At 36.4% G+C, this 17568-nt stretch overlaps 1 protein-coding gene across 1 annotated transcript in view; it reads left to right on the forward strand.

The window, feature by feature from the left end:
- Positions 1-17568, forward strand: part of LOC150098992 (uncharacterized) — a 700419-nt gene that overhangs the window by 325339 nt on the left and 357512 nt on the right. Inside the window, exons 19-20 of the mRNA XM_090405788.1 lie at positions 5005-5112; positions 14532-14585. Of these exons, the coding sequence (XP_090261914.1) occupies positions 5005-5112; positions 14532-14585 (162 nt within the window). The remainder of the gene's footprint in view (positions 1-5004; positions 5113-14531; positions 14586-17568) is intronic.

Here is a 17568-nt window from a genome sequence, read left to right on the forward strand (position 1 = left end):
TCATGGATTTCCTGCAAACTAATACCATCAAATGATATACCATATGCATCCTTTTCAACCTAAAATGCATACATTAAATTTTGCAACATTAAATTGACAATCATTACCCTTTGTCCACAATGTCAATTTATTTAAATCATCCTACAAGATATCTACATCATGCTACATCAAGATATCTACATTTAAGAGAGGATATAACTTAATATCCTCTCTTAAATCTTTCCCTATGTCATTGATATACATATTAAAGAGTAGTAGCCCTAGTACTGAACCCTGAGGTACTCCACTAGTCACCATCATTCTCCTAAACTCCACTCCACGATATATACTACTCTGGTGTCTGTCTGTCAGCCATTCCCCTATCCATGCTACTAGCCTCATGTCCATTCCCATCCTCTCCAGTTTTTGTAATGGTTTTTCATGTGGTATTCTGTCAGATGCCTTGGCAAAGCTGAGCAGTATCATGGTGTAGCCATTACTTTTATCCAGTTCTGCTGTCACTTTATTATTAATTGGTTTGTAGTTTTCTACCTCTTTCTTGGAGCCACCTTTATGCAGTGGTACTATCTTACACTCTTTCCATTCACTTGGAATCCTGCCAGAGCTGAGACTGAATAACTTTATCAGAGGCAATGCCAGTTTTGCACATTCACATAGTACATGGGCTGATATGTCATCCTGTCCCACTGCTGTGTTCACATTCATATTTTTTAATATGCTGAACACCTCATGTTCATCTACCTCAATGTTGATATGCATCTCTGTAACATCATCATGTGGGTGATACATCTTTGCAAAATGATTACTCAGCAACTCAGCTATTTATTTTGGTTCATTCACCTTCCTACCATGAGCATTGTTTAAAGCCATTCTACCATAGTCATTTTCCCTCTTACTTGATACATAACAAAAGTCTTTTGGCTTTACTTTCGCCTGTTTGGCTAATTCTCTCTCATAGTTTGGTTTGAACTTCCTTACCATACTAGTCATCTTTCTTACTTGCACTTTGTACTACTCATTAGTATGCTGATTACTTTTTTGTTTATATTTCCTTCACAATGTTTTCATTTTTTGCAGCTCTGGCTTTATATCTTTAATCATCCAGTTAATTCCAACTTGGTTTATCCTCCTGATCTTGGGTTTGCAGTCTGACATTGCTCCTCTCAAGCAATCTCTGACCACTTATCATGCACAACTGACATTCTTTCCTTGTAGCTTCTCAAGCTATGGCACTGTTCCAAGATGACTCCTGAGTCTCACATAATCACCAGCTTTATAGTTGAACATAAACCCTTTCTTGACAGAGAACTCCATGTGTTTGGTAACTTCCCAGAACAAGACCACATAGTCACTCTCCTCCATTGGAGGCAGAGTGTCTGCCCTGGTTATTGATACATCTTCTGATGCTACTATCAGATCCAACACCCTCAAACCTCTTGTCCCCTCTGTAACATGTTGTTTCATGTAATCTCTTAGCAACTGTATAAATCCCACTTCCATCTTGCTATGCCTCTTTCCTCCCTCCAGTTAATGTCCACATAGTTAAAGTCTTCCATAATAATTGTTTTGACCTACACGCATTGTGCTGATTTGCCTCCTGTGGACTCCCTAGTCTATAGCAGCACCCAACAACATATTTTGTCCTATTTGCCTCTGTCTCACACCAGACAGCCTCAAGTGAACCATCTCCTTCAGACCTAATATCCTCTTTAACTTCTAATATTATTGGTTGTAATTCTGCAGCTAACATCAGCAATACCCCACATCTTGTCCTATTCCTTCTATCTATCCTGAAAATACAATACCCATTACATTCTATCCCTGTAACTATATCATTTTCATTCAACCAGGTCTCAGTGATGCCTATAATTTTTGGCCAAGTCGAGCTGACCAATGTCAAAAATTCCTCACCCTTATTCCTGATACTTTTTGCATTCATGTATATGCATTTCAACATCCCTTTGTACTCATAGTTACCGTTGTGTATTTTCATTACCAACCCATTTTAATTAGTGATCTGTAATATCCCATTCAGCATTGCATAATCAGTATTGTACCCATTTTCGTTTATCATGTGTGGCCAGACACATGCTTGATTTCATCCTCCCTAATATCTCTAGTTTCCCTGGTTTTGTGCTACCACACTCTCACTAAACACCACTTTCTCCAAACATCTAACTCCAAAACCATTTAAATGTAGTCCATGAGGCATACACAAGTCCTTTCGTCCATCAAATTCACTCCATACATCAATAAACTGCCATTCCTCCTACACAATCATGGCCCTTCTTCTCAGTTCTGTCCTATCATACTGAGGCAGCACTTACAATCTTTACTTTCTTGCTTTTCATTTTTGCTTCCACTAACAATTCTTTCATATCTTCTCTCATTGCATATTTCTTGCCTTTCAAATCATTTGTGCCCAATACAATCAACTCGTTCACTCCATTCTTCTGCATACTTACAGTATCACAAACATCCTTTGTCTTCGCACCTAGAAAATGTGCTTTCATCACTTTCTCATTAAGTACACCTATCATCGAATCCCCATACAAAGGAGTTTGTTCTGATAGTGTATACATATTATATAAACTTTTTTACGAATGATGAAAATGGCTTTTGGTGGGTTATAGATACTTATTTTCATGGGAATTCTCAAATATCAGTTGTTTGATATAATAATCACAATGCTTATCATTTTGGTATCTTCTTAGAGTTCCACATGATTAACCACACACACACAAACACAATGCTATCATACTTCTCCTTAAACTCATTTACTGATAGTGAAAGAGTTTGAAATGTATGAAAGCAATTGTACACTCAGTTCTTACCATATTAGATTTGTGAGGACCATTGGAAAGATTTGCACTGTAGATAGTTTTCTATAATGAATTTCCTTTAGAATGGCATTGTAAACTGTAAAGCTTTGGTTGAGACTTTTCAATAGATTGTTATAGTGAGTGAGTTATAATAGTGTTTGTTATAGTGAGAGTTGTCTCTATATGATATCACAGTACCTATGGCAATCCATTCCATTCATTCACTACGCGTGGATAGGCTTATGTATTTGTCAGACATGCTGTAATAGATTTCATATGATATGAACACAGATGGATAAGAAAATAACTATTTATTAACTTAAAAGCTAATATGATGATATCATCTTATTTGTACCATCAATACTTTGTGTTGTGTGCTCTGAAGATGCTGGATATAATACCAGCGAAATATTAGCTTTTAAGTTAATAAATAGTTATTTTCTTATCCATCTGTGTTCATATTATACCGTGAAATCTATTACAACATTCATTCACTATTTGGTCTCCTCTCTTTAGATCCTCTTTACCACTTCCTCACCTTCAAGAAATGGAGGCAACTAAATCTGATATAATAATGCAGATATGTTGTATTAAAACACGTATACAGAGGAATAATAACACTTGCTGTCAGTATGTTTTTAAACATCCAAGTGATCCTTCATACTATTTTGCCTGCCTAAAAGATAATGTTATAATCTGTTAAAAAAATTTCTCTAGTGTTATCGGAAAGTTTTCCTTAATAATTTATATGCTTAAATCTTATCATATATCATATCTTCTCTTCTTCTGTTTGTTAATTGATCGATTGATTGCATTTTCTTCTACCTTCATTGCTGCCATTCCATAAGACCTGTGAATCTTTTTCCAGAGAACTTTGTTGCAAGACATTGCAACTCAGAAATATTCTTAATTTCTTAGTATGTTTCCATAAAACTAATGCTGATATCTCTCATTTGTACCATCTTATGTTTATGTTACTTAATATCTTGACTACCTCTTAACCCCCATCCTCCCAAGATAAAATCTCTTTCACTGGTATGAAATATTCTGACAGGATAATTATTAAACAACTCCTCCTATAAAAACCCTTTGAGACAGAGCATATAACATCCCCAGTAGTGCAGAAAAAAGAAGCCAAGAATTTAGGGCCGACCCTTCCACAAAATGATTGCAAATGCAAGAAAAATAGAAATATAGAGCAACAGTATTGCTTTCTTACATACTCTCTCTATCACAAGATCTCAGATATTTTGACAAGAAATAAAAATGACATTCTTCCTGTTAAATAAGGTCTCATTTCTTCTTTCCTTCAAAATTCTCCATTCCTCTCTCAAAACACCGAGTGTAAAAAAAATATAAAAAAAAAAAAAAAAAAAAAATCAGTTGTTCGTGTGGAATTTGCTATAATTGGAAAAAGAAGGTACACATGTCAGAACACATCAATTTTTTTCTCGAGAGGAAAAAAAAAAATTCAATCAGCACTAGCTGCACACACAACCAAGACAAAATATCTAGTATTGTTGTGTTATACAGAAATATTCTAATCTTTTTTGTCAGAGAGCCCAGGGAATCATCAGAAATGTTTAAAAAAACACCAAGCCATGTGACAAGAAAGAAGGGAAATTATCCTTTTTTTCTTGTTATGCTGTTTGGGACTTTTTAAAATAATGTAATGCATGAAAAAACCCGAACCTACATTGGGTTTGGGTTACATGTTTCATGGATTGCTTGTTATTCTAATACTTAATGAATCTCTTACATACATTCAGCATTGTTGGTCTATTTCACATGTTGCTTTCTACTGATTTATTAGCTTGCTTGTAGTGAAAAAACCCACTCATTGTAATATCAGTTTTATTTCTCTCTCCTCAAGAAGTGAACCAAAATGCACATGAAACTAGTAGAGATTATTATTATTAATGAATTGTGATTTGTTCAGCTTGCTCCATTCTTCTTTGCTGTTCTCTACTCATTTCCTTTCTGTATTTATTACTCTCCTAGTTTGTAGTCACTACCATCCTTTTACACTTTGCCCAGAAACTTTACATCTTTTGTTTAATTTCTCTAATGTTTCAATTTTGTCATTATTTGTTCTCTGTTATTGAATTTTAAAAATTAATACTTTCTGTGGAGTATACTGAAATATTAAGTGCAATATATTTGATTTTTCTGTTTTCTGTAGGGACTACCGGGAGAATCTGGCATAAAAGGAGAAGCAGGAAGAAAAGGAGAACAGGGTGCAGTTGGTCCCAGAGGAATTCCTGGAGTTCAGGGTCCTGCAGGGAAAAAAGTAAATATTTGACAAAGAGTGAAAAAAAAAATATTAAAGAAATCTTCATAAATTTTATAGTCTCTTAATTCAGATTAAACTTTTTGATTTGTGTAATTACATTTCAATTGTATTATTCAGAAAATTAGTCACAGTTACTAAAAGATATTTTGTGACATTTGTAATGTTTGTTGTGAATCCCTTAATATATAATTTTTATTAGAAGTTGCTTATGATCAATACATATATAAAAGCATTTTTATATAGTTTCAAATCACTTCTCCTCCTAGAACTTTTGTTTTTCCATCCCATACAGTTATCAGATATAGTGATGCTTATGCCCTCAGTCTTATTTGCATCAACCATAATTTGAAACAACTCAAACCATTAAATGACTTTTATATTTATCATTTATAAGCATCTCTTAGAAAACTTAATTTCAGAGAGATGCTTATAAATGATAAATATACAAGTGATAAATATAAATATACACAAATATACACAATATTTGCATATTTACAGAACACTACAAGGTCTGACACACAAAATAAAAATAAGCCTCACCCTATAGCTTGGAACAGGGTGTGGGAGGAGAGAGACAAAGAGATGGTTATAGAGCATGTTCTAACCTGTCACCGTGAGACAAGGCTCAACTCCATCACTTTTTTATTATTATTATTATTATTCAGGCCTCCATGGAGTAAAAAGAATCATCGTGGGAGGTCCTTCCTAAGAAACACAAAGTCTATCAAGACTCATCGAGGGGAGGTTTCCCCTAAGAGACACAAAGTCTATCATACCACTCATTGACCGTTCTCACTCTCACCACTCCATCAGGTAATGCATTCCATGGTTCAACCACCCTCCATGCAAAGAAACCACTCCTCACCCTCTTGCTCACAGTTTCCTTTTGTAACTTCCAGGGATGGCCTCTTGTCATCACTCCTTCCCACTGTTCAACCAAGAGAAAGAACTTCCCAGTGTCAACCCTGTAACCATTCTCAACAGTTTAAAAGTCTCATTCATATCACCTCTCCTTCTTCTATCCACCAAACTTTGCAGTCCACATTCCCTCAGCTGATCCTCATAACTATCATTGTACATTCCTGAAACTATCATTTTTATCCGCCTTTGTACCCTTTCCACAGTTAATTTATCCCCTTCAAATCCTGGGGACCAAATCTGAGAACAATAGTCCAAGTGTGGTCTGATCAGGGTTTTATACAATGGAATGATAACTGTTTTATCTCTGCAGGTCAGTGTCCTTCTCATTATTGCAGCAATCCTCTGCGTTACCTTCACTACCTTTGCAATATGTCCCCTAAATTTCAGGTTTTTATCAATCATTAACCCCAGATCTCTTGTCTCCCCTACTTTCTCCAGTATAACTCCTCCCATAGAGTATACAGTGTCCCATCAATGTTTCCCAAACCCCAAGACCTTACATTTTGTTGCATTAAACTGACATCCCCATTTATTTACCCATCTATCTAGCTTATTCAAATCCTCTTGCAGGGCTGCAGCAACTGCACTATTACTAATAATCCTTCCCAGCTTCGCATCATCTGCAAACAACTGAATATCCCCTTGCAATCCACTAACAATGTCATTGATATAAAGTTTAAACAATATAGGTCCCAGTACTGAGCCGTGTGGACCTCACTTGTAACCCTCTGCTTCCTTGAAACTGCCCCACCATACACAACTCTCTGATACCTATCGGACAGCCAATCCTGAATCCAGTTGACCAATCTGATATCCAGACCCATGTGCTGCAACTTAAATATCAGCTTATCATGTGGCACCCTGTCAAATGCCTTCGCTAAGTCTAAGAAAATGGCAGTATATGCCTTTCCCTAATCTAATGCTCTTGTAACTTTATCATAAAAGGCTAACATATTGGTAAAACAAGAGCCCTCCTTCACAAATCCATGTTGACACTCACAGATAACATTACCCTCATCTGCCCAATGCTGTATACGGTCATTCACTATTTTCTCCAAGATCTTGCTAACTACTGATGACACACAAACTGGTCTATAATTAGACACTTCCAGTCTGCTACCACCCTTATGCAATGGCACTATCTTACCTTCCTTCCATTCCCTGGGCACCTTTGCCAAAGCCAGACCTTCATTGAAAAGCCAGGTCAAAGGCACTGTCAGTTCCATAGCACATTCTCTCAAAACTCGTGGTGAAATACCATCCAGTCCCACAGCTTTACTGACATCCAGAGTACTACTCAGTATTTCAAACACGCTCTCCTCCTGCACCTCTAAACCTCGAACCTGCCCTATCCCTTTAACATTAAAACTGACTCCTCTAGGATGAAATACTCCAATAAAGTGTTCATTGAACAATTCCACTATGTCCTCTGCATCCGTCACTCTATTCCCATTTTTATCCCACAATGTCATTCTTCCACAATCATTTCTCCTCCTACTGGCCACATATCTAAAATAATTCCCTAGGATTTTCTTTGGATCTTAGGGCTAATCTCCTCTTATATTTCAGTTTCGTCTTGCTTACCATACTAGTCACTCCTCTGGTCTATGTCTTATACTCTTCATGCATCTTCTCTTCGCCTGTCTCCTTATATCTCTTCCACAGCCTCTTTTCCGCATGCAATTCCTGTTTATTATTGGTTGTCATCCACTTTACTCCAAATTGAGTCCTCTTGTTCACTCGTGGTATGCAACTTACCATTGCTGCTAACAAATATTCTTTCACAATTTCCCATGCACTAATGATATCCCGGCCTTCCAATTCCTCCCTCCATGAAGCTTCCCGAAGTTGACGTCTAAGACTATTATAATCACCTGCTTTATAATTCCACATACGTTCCCATCTCTTTGATACTCCTGCATGTCTATTCATTTTTCAAGTCAAAACCATATGGTCACTCTCTCCAACTGGTTGGAGAGATGTCATCTCAGTTATTATCAACTCTTCTGATGCTATAACCAAATCCAAAATATTCTTGTATCTCTTGTTCCCTCTATTACATGTTGCCTAAGACATTTGTTCCTCAAGAATTCTAGAAATTCCATTCCCTTATTGCTATAATGCATCTTCCTCTCCCCCCAATTTATACTACTGTAGTTAAAATCTCCCATAACAATCATTCTTCTTGCACTTGCCAAACTCAACTGTCTAAACATTTCCTGGTCTCCACCCTCTGTACTCCTAGGTCTGTAGCAACACCCCCACTAAATATCTTGTCTTACCCACCTCTACCTCACACCATATGCTTTCAAAATCATTAGTGTCACTGCCTTCCAAAGTCTCCATTCTTAGAGGACATAGGTCGTCACTTATCATAAGCCACCACAATGCTTTCCCTTCCTATCCTGCTGAAAAATGCTGTACCCAGCGACTTCTATTCCTGTTATTATATCCTCTTCTGTCAACCACGTCTCAGTGATCCCATTAATTTTTGGCCAGGCTGATGCTATCTGCGCCACCAATTCCTCTCCCTTAATTTGGATACGCCTGGTATTAGTATATAGCATATAAATGCCGTTGTTTCTATAACCAGCATTATCCTCTCTAGACTCCACTGGGCTCAGTGTTACTTGATGTTGTCCCCATTCTCCCAGGTATCTATTCCTACAAGAGGCCACCCCTGCTACCATCCTCCCTGGGACACACTGACTTTTTCAGAACAGCAATCTCTCCAGATGCCTGCATCCTTCCTCATTCAAATGTAAGTGATCTCTTGCATACAGTTCCTCTCTGTCCTCAAACACACTCCAAGCATCCACATATTCCAGTCCTCTCTTATCACACATTCTAGCTATTATGTCATTCAATATTACCGCTCTTCTACTCAGTTCATCATTATCATACCTAGGCAACACACGCACTATCTTTCCTCTCTGTGTCTTCTTTCATACCACCTCAAGCAAAAATCTCATATCTCTCGCTGTCCTATTTACACCACCACTCAAGTCATTTGTTCCCACCATCACAATCATCTCATCCACCCATTCACCTCTCTTAACTGCCAAAGCCACCCTTTCTGTCGTTCCTCCTGGCAAACACTCCTCACGCATCCTATCTTGAACACCATGGATCATTGAGTCTCCATACATTATACCTCTTACCATTCCCTCTCTCCTGTTGTTTCCATTTTCTCCTCTTCTTTCATTCCCATACCTCTCTCTCTCATTCCCTCTCTCCTACTGTTTCAATTTTCTCCTCTTCTACACTCCCATACCTCTCTCATTCCATTCTCTCCTCTTCTAGCACTGCCATACCTCTCTCTCATTCTGTCTCTCCTACTGTTTCCATTCTCTCCTCCTCTAGCACTCCCATGCCTCTCTCTCATTCCATCTCTCCTACTGTTTCCATTCTCTCCTCTTCTAGCATTTTCATACCTCTCTCACTCATTCCCTCTCTCCTACTGTTTCCATTTGCTCCTCTTCTAGCACTCCCATACATCTTTCTCATTCCATTCTCTCCTCTTCTAGCACTGCCATACCTCTCTCTCATTCTGTCTCTCCTACTGTTTCCATTCTCTCCTCTTCTAGCATTCCCATACCTCTCTCTCATTCTGTCTCTTCTACTGTTTCTGTACCTCTCTCTCCTGTTTCCATTCTCTCCATTTCCATATCCTATTCCATTCTCTCCTCTTTTATCATTCACAAATTTCTCTCCTCTCCTATTATTCCCAAAACTCTCTCTCTCCCCCCTACTCTGTTTTGCCTTGCATTTATCTCTTCCATTCTTCTAATCTCATCTTTCATACTTATCATACTTCTCCCAAGACATTCCACCTCCTCTTTCAGCTCCTCTAGCTCCCTCTGCAGGTCAGTCACTCTAAATCGAAATTCACTCTCCCAAACAAAACCATCTAAACTTTAACAGTCACTCACGCCTTCTACACTATCAACTATTATTTTCTCATTCACATTTTTTTCTTCATTCTCTCCTATCACACTACTCATCTTCCTGTATTCATTTCCTATTCCTGGAGCAACAAGGGCGGTTATTGAGATATCTGCTGCATTTATTTCCTCCCACTGCCTGCACTTAAAACACACATGCACCCCCCCCTCTCATAAGCCAGATATCCAATTCCCGAGACGCATACATGCCGCAAATACTGCATGCCACAAACTCCTTTATTATATTGCTTATAATAGAGTACCTAAATGGTGGAGGACTTGGTGACACGCCATTTGCGACTGCAGCTGAATCCGCCATCGTTCATTACTGCTGAGGGACTACTAGCGTAATCGTTAATTATTCAAATTAGTTTCAAAAATAAATGCTAAATAAGTATTATTGAGTATAAATAACTAAGAAAATTATAAACATTTACAAGCAAAACAAAACATTAAGTACACTAAATAAAATGAAATAAAACTAAATACAGTAATGAAAACTTAGCTTCGTCTTGTCTTCCACCACTATGCATCCACCCCGTCTTCTCGGTAAACAAAATACACAATATCACAACGGCACTAACTTCAAAAAAACAACCGCTATAGTACACTCGTATTCCAGAGAAACCATTTAGCATTCAAAAACGTAAAAAAACGGACTATTCACTGATTAAAAACTCACTTTCTTCAGCACACTCAAATTCACTGCCATGTGCTACGGCGACACTAGCCCAAACCAATGCCATTTGCCATCCACTTTACTCAGTACAAGTGGATGAGTGTTCAAATATAGACATTTTCTTACCCTTGGGCAGAAACTGTTGGAGTGCAAGAGGGAACAGTGATTTAACATCCAGTTTCTTGTGAAACTGGAGAAATCCCTGATGGAAACTTTTCAGTTATCGATTGAGGCTTACGTTGAAGAGTGCATGACTTGTGCACACATTTTTGAATGGCACAAACAATTTTTGGAAGGCAGAGAAAGATTGAAAGATGTTGATCGCCCAGGCCACCCATGCACAGCAGTTACCGATGATAACATTAAAAAAGTGCGAAATATGATTCGAAAAGACAGAAGGTTGGGTGTTTGAGCTGTAGCTGAGAAGGTTCATTTGGACAGGGAAAGTGTTTGATGTATTTTAATGGAAGAATTGAACATGAAAATGATTTGTGAAAAAATGATTCTAAAAATGTCAGATGAATAAAAAGAATGTCACAAGGAACTGTGTTTGGACCTTTTGCAATGCATTAAAAATTAACCAGATTTGTTGACTTCAGTAATTATTTGTGAGAAAACTTGGATATTTATGTGTGATCTGGAAACCAAGTGACAATCAATGCAGTGGAAGTTAGCAACTTCTCCAAGACCAAAAAAAAAGCATGCATGAATCATTCAAAGTTCAATGCCATGTTGATTGTTTTCTTCGATATCCAGGGTATTGTAATGGCAGAGTGGGTTTCCAGCGGCCAGATGGTAAATCAACGTGATGTCTTGACAAACTTGCATGAATGCATGAGAAAGAAATGACCAGAATTATGGAGAAATGGTTGTATTTTGCAAAACAGCACGCCAGCCCACAAAGCTTTGTCTGTGAAGCAGTTATTAGCTAATTACAACATCGCTGTGCTTGAGCACCCAGCCTATTTGCCAGAACTGGCTCCCTGCATCTTCTACCTCTTCCCAAAGATCAAATCGGTGCTCAAAGGAACCCATGTTTTTTTCAATAGAAGATGTGAAAGCAAAAACAACGGAGATCCTCAACAGCCTTTCAGAAAACTATAAAACTTGTTTTATAGGTTTTCCGTTTGGAATACATTCGGAAGTTTTCTATGTTCCTATTCTATGTTTCCTGGTGTTTTTATTGCTGATTTTCATGCCTTTTTTTACAACTGAATAACTGTTGTTGTTAAGGAATCGTGCAAACTTGTGCTCAATTTATTTAGAAGTATATGCCATCTGTAAAGTGAAGAGCTGAGATTAAGATCTCCAGTTTTGATATCAGGTTTAGTGCCACTTTTCCTTCATAATGTGATCCATACAGCTGAATAGTGGCAGTACTCTGTACCCATGTCTCACAGCTGTTTTTATATCAAAACCTTCTTTCTGTATCTCCTTCGATTCAAATGGTTGACTTACAACTTAAATATAGATTGAGTATTACTTGGTAAACTGTCCCATTTATGACCAATTATAGTATTTTGAGTTTTCTTCTTAGCATTTCTGCATTAATTCACATCTTCCTGTGTTTATCAATGAGACATCAGTAAATGTCAAATCCAGTCTGGGTAATGATTCCTTCTCATAATGTTCTTGCATTATCAGATACTGAAGTAGTTGAGGTGAAGTCAAGATGCTATGGTAGACAAGTTGCAGAGATACTTCATGCACAAACTTTGTTTGCTTATGCATGTGTAAAGGATTAAAATAAGAATATAATTTCTTATTAAGTGTAATATACTTTCTAACCAAGTACCAAGCAAAAAAAAACTTTCCATAACCTATTACCAGTTCAGTTACAAAACCCATCTAAACCAGCTATTCTTCCTTTCATTCCTCAATATTTATTCCATCCACCTCTGTTGCCTAAGAAAAGGAACAAAGATGTTGGATATAGGGGAAGAGATTTTAAATTTAAACGGGAGATGAACAAGACATATTGCACAGATTAAAAGTGATAGGTAGACAAAAACAATCACTCAGTGGTATCTATATGAAGGATGACGAATGGAAGGATGACCTATTGGGGATGGATGGAGAATTTTGCCAATGGGAATCCTTCAACAGAAAAAGATAGAGCCAAATGGAGTAGACCTATAACCAAAAATGGTTATAAAAAGGACTTGGAAGATCTCTGTTTCTTATCTGACCTTGTGTTTTCTAAGAACTTCTGGATTATTAAAAAAAAAAAAAAAAAAAAAAATCTTTTTTCTTACTTACTCACTGACCAAAAAGGAACAGGAAGAGAGAAATATGAATATGACAAGGTTTTTATCATCTGCAAAATATGACTAGAAGACTATTTATGCCTTAGTTGCTTTTGTTGTATTTCAGACCAAGCTTCCTTCCTTCTTCCAAATTTCCAGCTTATACGAGGGTGGTCTGAAAAGTTCTCGGCCATAGATGGTGACACTATCAGCAAGGGATTTTTTCCCTAAGTTGGTATATCTGTCATAAGCATCCATGTGAAATTGCAAGTCGTTCTATCAAGTAGTTTGTTTTATACAGCTGTTTGAAGCAAAAGTGTTGTCTGTATCCCTTGGAATATATAAAATTGAGTATTGTGCAATTATAAAATTCTTTGTAAAAGAAGGTTTAATGCCAAAAGAAATTCATTTTCGAAGTTCATATAAGTTTATGGGCACTCTTCTCCTTCGTTTTCGACAATTAAGAAATGGGCTGCCGAGTTTTTAAACGTGGCCGTACCAGCCTTGAAGATGATCCACGTGAAGGACATCCAAAAAGGGTAACACCACCAGAAATCATTGATCAAGTACATGATATGGTATTGGATGACTGGCGAGTCAAAGTGCGTGAAATTGCTAAGACTATATGCCTTTCAAAAGAACATGTAGGATATATTTTGCATGAAGAATTGCATATGAAAAGCTTTGTGCAAGATGGGTGCCATGTTTGCTCACAGCAGATCAAAAATGCACTCTCAAGAAAATCTCTGAACAGTGTTTAGAGCGTTTTAACAAGAATAAAACTGATTTTGTGCATCGATTATTACTCTGAATAACACTTGGATTCACCAGAATCCAAATAGCAGTCAAAACAGTGGACAGAAGCCAGTTATTCAGCACCAAAGAAGACAAAGTCAGTTCCATCAGCAGGAAAGGTCATGGCGTCGGTGTTTGGGATGCTAAAGGCATTTGTTTATTAATTATCTTGAAAAGGGTAAAACTATAACCGGGGAATATTATTCCAATCTTTTAATCAGAAGAGACGAAAAAATTCATGAAAAAAGACCTGGTTTGCAGAAGAAAAAAGTCATCTTTCATCAGGACAATGCACCTGCCCACAAAGGTATATTGGCAATGGGAAAATTAAGGGATCTGCACTATTAATTTTTACATCCACCCTATTCCCCAGATTTGGTTCCCTCTGACTTCTATCTCTTCCCAAAAATAAAACTCTTCCTCGTTGGTCAGCGTTTTTCATCTAATTAAGAGGTGATTGCAGCTGTAGAGGGATTTTTTGCAGATCTTACTGAGAACCACTACAGGGATGGGATAATGGTGCTGGATCATCACTGGAATAAATGTATTAGTCTTAAGGAAGATCATGTTGAAAAATAAAAATAATTTTGAAATTATAAATTAGTTTTTTTCATTGTTAGGCCGAGAACTTTTCAGACCACCCTCGCACATGGCATAATTGTAGTATAGACTCTGCAGTCTATGATGTGTGGTGTTTGCACAAATAAAAAAGTAACTACAGAATACTGTAGAATGAAATGATGTAAAGCTTAATTTTTACTGTATAATGTTTGATTATTGTAGTGTTTCAATTTTGAAATATTTAAAAAAAAAAAAATTGTCTATTTTTAGGGAAAACCAGGACCTCCTGGCCCACCAGGTGCAGTTGGACCAGCTGGTGAACGGGTATGTTTGTTCTTGAATTTTCTGATTTTCATTGATCACTGTACAACAACTTTTTAGTTCAAATGTATTAATATTTGATAATTAATTAATTGAATTCAATTAATTAAAACATAATTAATTGAATATAATTAATTAATTATTCTGTTCCTTGAGTAGTCAGATTAACCCTCTTCTTACTAAAGATGGTCAATCAACTGCCTGGCCAAACACTATATACTTTGGTTTCAGCTGAAGTGTAAGTAAATAGTTTGATAGTTGCATTCTCAGAGGTATAGTAGCTCTGAGTGCTTTCCACATCATCATTCTCTTTTGTTAGGTTCAGTTGGTTTGGTGTTAGTTATTATTTGTTTCTGAATTCACTGCATTGTTAAATTGACAAATTATTGATGAAATGTCTCAAAAAAGCTTTAAAAAGTGACAAAATGAGTGAGCCTTAATGTTAGCTACTAAGTAGAAAAGAGGATAATTAAAATAAATAGTCTAATTACAATTAGTCTGCTGAAAAAAATGTTATTATGGTATTGAAAAATTTATTATCTTTTAATAATTTGTTTCTTTATAATATCTATGGTATTATAGATATTATAATATCTATAATATCTTTGTTGTTCTGTAAATTGTGAATTGCCTTTTTTATCATATGGAGTAGTGTTAGGTACTGGTGGTTTTTCTGAAGTAAGAATAATCGTACTATTGAATCTGATAGCATTGGCTGTGGCCTCTGGAAGATGATAAAGACTTTTTTCTATCCCACATATGAAATCCATTTTTGGAATGTAATTTGGGGTATAGAAAAGTTGAAACCCTTTTTAAGGATTTCAGATTCATGATTAGAAAGCCTGCTTTTAGCTTCGGCAAAACCACCAGTACCTAACACTACTCCATATGATAAAAAGGCAATTTACGGAATAACAAACATATTATAATCACAAAAGCGGATAAAGGCAATTCAACAGTCATTCTAAACTCAAAAGATTACTTCAATAAGATCAACTTGTTACTATCGGACAGTACCACTTACCAAGTCTTACATAAGAATCCCATCATGAGTAATTATCTTGAGACAAACGCTCTTATCCAAAACATGACCAGTTGGTCGGAAGAACTAAAAAGAAAACTCAAATCCTTACACCCCCATTACTCCACGCCTTTATGGCGTGCCGAAGATTCACAAAACAAACTTACCACTACGTCCAGTTGTGGATGGAAGATTCTCACCTACCTACCTACTAGCAAAACATCTTGCAAATTTAATGAAAGGACATATCAGACAAACAGAGACCTATATTAAAAATTCTCAACAATTTGTTGAAAAAATTAAGACAGTCACAATTTCACAAACTGACATTATGGCAAGCCTAGATGTTGTGTCCCTATTCACCAACGTTCCGGTCGATGAGGTGGTCAACATTCTAAAGCAGTGTTTCTCAAATTTCAGATATCCGTGTACCCCTTCTTAAATTTTCATTATTACCGAGTACCCCTAATTAATTAATTAAAAAAATAAATCCATTCATTAATTAAAAATAAATAAATAAATTAATTAAAAATGATTTAATTAAAATTAATAAAATAATTTAAAATATTAATTAAAATTAAATATCTATTTTATTTGACTTTATATGTTCATGTAAACAAAAAAATATGATTTATTTTTAAATTTTGATTCTCTGGAGATGTCAGACAACACATTCTTATCAATTTCATTTGATCCAGATGCAATATCAATGTTTTCTTGTTGCTTACAGCTACTTGTATTTGCTATATTGCTCTCTTTTGGGGGTTTTATAAATCCAATCTTTAACCAATGATCCATATGTAAGAATTTGAAAGCTAAAAAAAAATACTGTATTTACTCAAATATAGCTCTAACTTTTTTTCCCAAAATTAAAGCTAAAAAATCGTGTTGCGAGATATGTGCGGGAATTTTCGGAAACTAAAGTTTTCAGAAAAAAACTGAAAATGGTGCAACTTACCAAGACGCTCCTACTCACTATCAGTACTTTTGGCATCGATAACAGTTTCTTTGTGTGCATCGTCAAAGTCATGTACCCAAATAGCGTCTTCTTTCCCATTATTTTAAGCAAAAATTACTAGTAATTTATAAGACTTGAGATACATAGAGCAGCAAAGAACTGCATATGATTAGTGCGGTATTAACAAAAGATTGCTTGAACCAAAGACAAATTAGCATTTCAACAGTTGAGTTGAAATGCTAACTCCCTTCGACCTAATTCCATAATATCTGAAACGCATTCACTATATATTTCTTAGTTTTAACACGTAATGACAGGGGTGGTGTTAATATAGCAATTTCTGTTGGAGAGGGGATGTGATTCATTAGTTAGTGCTGTTTTATCCCGGTTGTCTCTAATTGCACTGTTTGTTGAAAAATATAATGACTCCTTTAAGTATGCATAGCCGAAAATTGCCACATACCCCCCCCACGACCTTTCACGTACCCTGGGGGTACGCGTACCACACTTTGAGTAACGCTGTTCTAAAGGATCTCTTCCCTCAGGACATCACCCATTTGTTCCATCATTGCCTGAAATCAAATTTCTTCATAGTAAATAACATTGTATACAAACAATCAGAAGGTCTAGCCATGGGTAGTCCCCTGTCACCACCATGTGCAGACCTATTTATGGAAAAACTTGAAAAAGATATTTTTTCCAACATTGCACCTATACCTTCGATATGGTGGAAATATGTCGATGACGTGTTCATCATATGGAAAGATACCATGGAAAACCTTCTAGTGTTTCTTAATAAAATCAACACACTACACAATAAGATCAAATTTACTATGGAACTAGAGAAGAACAATGAACTATCTTTTCTTGACATACTGGTGAAGAGAGAATATAACAATGTCCAACTGTCCATTTACAAGAAACCCACAGATACAGGAAGATATCTACATTATTCGTCAAACCATCATCGATCACAAAAACACAGCATCATTCATATGCTCTGCAAT

This window comes from Typopeltis vanoorti, chromosome 15 (genome assembly GCF_054136105.1).
Source record: "Typopeltis vanoorti isolate ZY-2024b chromosome 15, IOZ_Tvanoo_1.0, whole genome shotgun sequence".
NCBI classification, from domain to species: domain Eukaryota; kingdom Metazoa; phylum Arthropoda; class Arachnida; order Uropygi; family Thelyphonidae; genus Typopeltis; species Typopeltis vanoorti.